This window comes from Alnus glutinosa, chromosome 10 (genome assembly GCF_958979055.1).
Source record: "Alnus glutinosa chromosome 10, dhAlnGlut1.1, whole genome shotgun sequence".
NCBI lineage: Eukaryota > Viridiplantae > Streptophyta > Magnoliopsida > Fagales > Betulaceae > Alnus > Alnus glutinosa.
The window spans coordinates 20684142-20691108 of NC_084895.1; the positions used below are offsets into that span (position 1 = coordinate 20684142).

A 6967-nucleotide genomic window follows, 5' to 3' on the forward strand; every position below is an offset into this window, starting at 1 on the left:
TAGTAACCACATGGCGTAAAACTTTATTCGCTGAAATAAAGACACTCCATAGATGCTAAAACACATAGACTTCCCACATTTTTTATTGCTGAAATATCATAAACTACTCACAAAGTTTAATTAGGATTACAAGCTATTAATTAAGACGGGGAGGATATATATCACGTACAAGCCAAACAAGATTACAAATTTCAAATGACATGCATCCATTGCAAGTACTAAAAGCAAAGCACTCCAATGTCATAAACCACTTACAAAGTTTAATTAGGATTACAAGCTATTAAGACGGGGAGGATCGATATCACAAACCAAACAAGATTACAAATTTCAAATTAAATGACATGCATCCATTGCAACTAAAAACAAAGCACTCCAATGAACACTAAACCATACATACTTCAAACCTTCATGAAATAAGGCCTAAGGAAACCCCAGAAAGTGAAACCCAGGACAATTAGTCCAACCACAGTTCCGCTGCCTCTCCAAAAATCACGAAAATACACGCTTTTCATGGTTCCCATGGTGTTGTTCCAAGGGTTATCAAGGTAGCTTGTAATCTCTCGACGTAGAGAAGAGTAACAGGATCCATCTACCACAATCTCAAGACAAAGTCTGTTAATTAAAGTTGTCGCAGCAGCGTTGCTACCGATATTGTTAGCAATGTCGACCTTTTTCTCAACTAGCAAATCCACATATTTTTCAGTGTCGATAAGTTGGTCCAAAAGCAAAACATAATTGCAAATGTAAGCTTTAAGTGGATAATGACACTACTCGAGGGCCATGAGGTTTCAAAGAAGAAATTCAGTACTGTCAAAAATCTTAAGGGGTGGAATTTCCAAGATACATTGCATACGCTCCAAGTGTGGAAAGCATTTCAAGCATGGTAAGCAAGCCAAGAGCCATGACAAATTGAACCATGGACAGTGTTTCAAGCAATCATTCCCGGAGAATGTTATGTCAAGTAAGCGTCTCTCCTTAGCTGGTATGAATTTCAATCCTTTGTGGCACAATTTAGATTACGCAGATTTTCTCCATGATCCAGCTGATCTGGTACTGAACACAAGAAATATCTTAGTAAATCTGTGAAATGGTTTACTTCCTCACCGACTACAAACTGTTTCTTTTGATCATATTGGCCAAAGTAATTGTGGGAAAGCTCGACAAAGAGCATCCTGTTTCATGAGGTCCTTTTTGTGTTCCTCAACTTGCTTGCCTTCTTTGCGATGGTTGCAACTGGAAGAGTCATTTTTGGCAAACATATATAATTTCTCCAGAATAAAAAAAGGAAGTTGATTCTCGAGTAATAACAAGTCACATCGTATACCAATTTCCAACCAGGGTTTCTTTACTATGTAATCATTTTCGTCATTTTCATCAATGCTCAAGAAGAGCTCAATTATAAAGATGGCATCCAATAGAATCATTTTCACAAAATCCTTACTGTTGAGCCTACAGTCTTCGGAATAGCAATGACGGATTTTTACTTCATTTTCTTTAATAATCTTTCGAAGATCCTCCTGGCTCTTCACTGTCCGATCAGAGAAAGCTTTCAAATATCTCAGTTTGTGCATCTTCATGTTCATGTCCTTCAATTCATTTTCACGGTGATGAAAGGGTCCTATTGAAACGAGCTGATGGGTATAGGATTCTTTCTTTACCTTGCGCAGTCTCTTGGGAACCTGTAGATACAGCATTCCAGCCACTCCGCAGGGGGAATAATGTTAATGACAAAGTCCTCCATTCAGCTTCTTTTCCAATGGAAATTATGGAATCACTAGACGCCATCGTTTCCATATCCCTTAACCTTGTTTTCCTAGTGACAAATAAGCAACAACAAGCGGCAAGACAATAGAATCCAATCAGCTACATATATACCTTATTTCAATAGGCAGTAATATTATCATTGATTTTGTATGGTACCTGTCAGGCCCCCACCCCATATACTTCTTATTATCTTTCTTTTTTCTTTTTCTTTTTCTTTTTTTTTAAGGAAAAGGCTGTTGTTCAGAGTATGAAATTATATTACAACATTGCAAGAGGTTTCTTAAATATCTTTTTTCTCATAATTAATATTGATGACACAACTACACAAGCAAGTGATTCCTATAAGAAATTACAATCATTGAAAGCACAACCACTGGATACCAAGATCCTTCAATCTTAATCTAAGTTTTTATCTCTAGCTCTATTTATAAAGTCATACATTAATTTTCATATTCAATCCGGCCTTAGCAATTTGTTATAAACTGAATAACAAATTGTATATTTTAAGAGTCATATATCTCGATTTAATTTTCGAAAAGAATTAGCTGTTACACTAATTCATTGCTATTTAATAGTATTAGTATAATTATAAATATTTCTGTACGTATCTGTACTAATACTGTATACAAGGTCTACCAAACATATAAGTTCATAAAATATTAAAATTAGAGGTATATATGTGTGTGTGTATAATTAATGAGGTAATAAAACAAAAAAGTATAGTTATTTCTAAAACAAAAAGTATGGTTATCTTTATTTCAAATAATTTGGAAAAGGCTCAAAATCACTAATAGTTAAAGGCATCTCTTCCTTCTTAAAATGATTCTGACATTTTCTTTTTAATGTCTTTCTTTAAATAATATGTTAACAGAGAGAGAACCCTAGTTTTAGGTCCGCAGTTCTTTCTCCATCAGTTTCCTCATTTTCTCTTTATTCAACCTAGCTATTAATTATCAGAGTAGAAATTTTGAGTTAACTCTAACTCCATATTATAGTTCTCATTTAAATTAAATATCTCAAGTGTTCAAACTATTTATTAAGATGTCCAACGGAATATGAACATAATTAAATTATTAAAAGGGAAAAATACAAATATCATCTCTGGATTTTGATATGCATGGGTACGTGTTAGGTTTAGTCCCTACCCTTTCAATTTTAGAGGATTCATGGCATATTTGGAGTAACAAATAAATATTTTAGATCAAATATCCAATTTTTAAAAAAGTGATCTAAAAGTTTTCGTCTCAAATTGCTACTTGGCCCAGTTCAAATAACTTACAACGTACGTTAACATTTTAAAGATAAGATTAATGAGAGATTTGTCACTCTTTTAGGTAGCTGATAAGGTTGAAACAATAGTATGATCAATCAATATTAATAAAAATATGAAAATAAGAGAAAAGAAGCGTCCTTCAATTTTTTTTTATATCTGAAACAATTTAAAATATTTTGTAATTACCAATTAAATGATAAATATGTGATATCTTGGATACTAAAGGCTATGTTTGTTAAAGATTTTGAAAACTGGCATGGCCATGGTTTTTATTGTACGTGATAGAAAGTTGAGAATTGTTTCTGGTAGGGTCCATATTTAAAAAATGATATATATGGGGTTCACTTAAGAAATTTGTTTAATAAATTAAACTTTTGAAAAGTGTTTCAAGTTTTTAAATAAACATGCACTAACACTACAAAATTTTTTACAATTTGCCACGTTCATCTAGCCACGTGTACGGACACTGTACACGTGGCTAACAGTTGGCCACGTGTTCGGAGCGTGTTAGATCCGGGTGTAGCTAATTGTACATTTAGCCGCGTGTATGGTAATACACGTGTTCACTCAGCCACGTGTAATAAATACACGTGGCAGACTATGGTAATACACGTGTTCACTCAATCACGTGTATTGGAATACACGTGGCAGACTATGGTAATACACGTGTTCACTCAGCCACGTGTATTTATTACACGTGGCAACATATGGACGCGTGTAAAAATACACGCGTCTAGATGGACACGTGTATTTTATACACGCGTCTAGATGGACGCGTGTATTTTATACACGCGTCTAGATGGACGCGTGTATTTAATATACGTGTCCTATTGGCCGCGTGTAATTAATCCACGCAGCCAATTGGGTTATTTAAACCACTAGCCACGTTGTCTTAAGGACACGTGGCTAGTTGGACGCGTGTATTTAATACACGTGTCTAGATGGACGCGTGTATTTAATACACGTGTCCTATTGGCCGCGTGTAATTAATCCACGCGGCCAATTGGGTTATTTAAACCACTAGCCACGTTGTCTTAAGGACACGTGGCTAGTTGGACGCGTGTCTACAGTAACCGGTACTGTAGACACGCAGACAATTGTTGTTGTTTTCTTTTTCTTTTCTTTTTTTTTTTTTTTTTTTTTTTTTGTAGTGTAAACGTCCAATACTAGTTTATTTTTTCAGGTGTGGAGGTTAACTTTAAAAAAAAAAAAAAAAAAAAAAAAAAAAAAAAAAAAAAAAAGTGGGCACGCCTAGTCATGTCGGGTGAGTAATGCTTTAAGAGCATTAGTAGCAGATGCCCTATAAGTAGTTTTTTTCCTTAAAATAGGGAAAATGTGAAAAAAGTTGTCAAAAACCATACCACAACAATTACCCTAAAATAGATAGTCACCCTTGGGAAGCTACAGTGCTACCCACATTGGGTAGCACTGTAGCTTCCCAACAAGATATTATAATCCAAAAAAAACCATCTCTCTCTCCTACTCCTCTCTCCTTCCTCCTTCCCCCGTCCTCCATCGTCTTCACCTCAATTTCACCTTCCACCTTCCTCACCGGCTCACCCCTTCTCAATCCCCACAAACCCATTTTCCGACCACGTCTCCACAGCTCAAACTCAATCAAAATCCAAAATTTCTTCAACCCCAGCAAAACCCCAAGCCCCAAAATCACCTCCCCACGTCGATGTCCGGAATCAAATCCATCAACCCATCGTAGAGTCGGAGGATCTTGAACAGCTTCTTGGGGGATCGCTGGCTTATGCTTATCGCTTGGGCGAAGTTAAAGAGCTGGATCGCCGGGCCCTTCGTCATCTATTGCTCATCGTCGAGGAGACGTGGTCGTCGAATCTTCGCAGCTCATCATCGTCATCTATTGCTACTTCATGAAATTGCGTTTTCATCTAGGCTTTCTTGTTTGATTTTCTCAGGAAAAGTCTGCTGATTCGAAAAATTTGGGAATGCTGTTGTTTGTTTGGGGTGGGGAACAATTGCCAGCGATTCGGGAATGGATGGATTGACTTCGTCCATAGGATAGAAAGCGATGAGATTGGCTTGAGAGCGTCGCCGGTCGGATTAATGGGTGACGAGAAATAGGGCGTTTGGGTTTGTGGGTGGTGGGTTTTGAGAGAGAGAGAGAGAGAGAGAGAGGACGAAGAAGCCAAGAGAGAAGAGAAGAAAAAAATGAATAAAAAAATAAAAGTAAGAAAGAGAAAAAAAAATAATAAATAAAAGTAAAAAACAGTATTTAATTGATATAGGGAAAGATAAAATGGAAGCTATTATAGGGTGTTTTTGTATAGGAAAAAAAAAAGTGGTTTGATTCCCTAAATTTTTCCTAAATTAAGGAAAATGGTTGAGAGTCTGCTGCTAGTGCTCTTATACTCAACTCACATGTCATTGAGTTGATGTGGCAGTACCCATCAGCCCTTGAATCAGTCTTCATTAAAAAAAATGAAAGAAAAAAAAAAAACAATAGTTGATAGGCACTGTCACATCAGTGCAATGAATTATTCTATATTAGGGTGGTTGCATAACCATTCCTATATAGTTAGGGGGGACAATGCATGTACTCATGAGCTGTTGGGGTGACCTACAACCATCTAATCTTTTTGGAGTAACAACGAATATTTAGAAACCCACTGGTGCAAGGTAGATTTCTAAACTTTGGGTAAAATTGAATTTGTTGCTAAAAGTCATATTAATTTTATAATGTTAAATGAAGGAGTAAAGTGTTAAATGAATTTTCGACAACTATATCAAGAATAAGAAAAATGATGGGGAAATGGAGGAGTAAAGAACCTGCAAATTTTGCTTAAAAGTATGCTTGTTCGATTGGGAGCCCCTCCTAAATGCCTCCTGATAACAGATCTCTCACTCTCTCACGATATAATATCTCCTCTCTTCTTGCACTCCTACTTATACCATGTTCTTTCTCTTAAAGAGAACAAGCACAAAACACGTTATGCTTTCAATATCTCCACTTTCACAAAATCACACTTAAAAAAAAAAATATTAATATTCCTTCTTTTGAGTAAAAGTTACAATTGATTTCCAACAGTAAAAAACAAAAATTATGAAAGCTTTACAAATACTACATAGTTAGCAATAATCTTATGCTTCTCGATCTCTATCTCTTTCTCATTAATTCGTCGGGAAAACCATCTAAGGTGGTGATTCAATTGTGGCTATTCCCATCACGGGATTTGAACTCATAACCCTAATGTGTATCATCTAAGCCCCTCCCGTGCTAGCTTCTAATGGGTTGATGTTATTATAGTCCACAGTTAATCTTCCCTACCTGCCCTTAGGAATACCTTTATTGGGGAAAAATCTAACTATTCTTTGGCATCTTTAGTTTCACTATATTCCTCGTAGCAGCTGTACCTTGTTCCAAAAAGCAAAAAACTATAATTACCAAACAGGAGCAGAACAATCTTATTTCAAGATGATAGGATTTTCCCCTCAAACTACCACTCAATTGTCAATGTCCTCCTCAAACTATCAATTGTGTCAATGTCCCCCCTAAGACCAACAAAAAGACAAAAATGACCATGAATTTTTTTCAATAAGACAAAAATGTCCTTATAAATTTGAGAAAATTAAAAAACTATAACTAAAAAATTTAAAAAAATTTAAAAACAAATTAAAAAAATTAAATTTATGATTTTGTGAGAATGACGATATTAAAAGAATAGCGTCTTCTGTGCTTGTTATTTTTGAGAGAGAGAGTTTGTAAATTGCGAGAATAACAATATTAACTTCTAAATTGGAAATGTTTTCGATTTTGTGAGAATGGCGATATTGAAAACATAACGTGTTATATGCTTGTTATTTTTAAGAAAGAGTTTGTTAATTGTGAGAATGACAATATATATTAAATTCTAGCTTTAAAATGTTTTTGATTTTGTGAGAATTATGATATTGAAAGCATAG

At 35.2% G+C, this 6967-nt stretch overlaps 1 protein-coding gene across 1 annotated transcript; it reads right to left on the bottom strand.

Moving 5' to 3' along the window:
• Positions 1-398: 398 nt before the first annotated feature.
• LOC133879182 (uncharacterized) lies at positions 399-1785 on the bottom strand. The gene is given in 3 exon segments (XM_062317718.1): positions 399-997; positions 1325-1528; positions 1659-1785. Coding segments are annotated over 3 exon segments (930 nt in total).
• Between the last annotated feature and the right edge of the window lie 5182 nt (positions 1786-6967).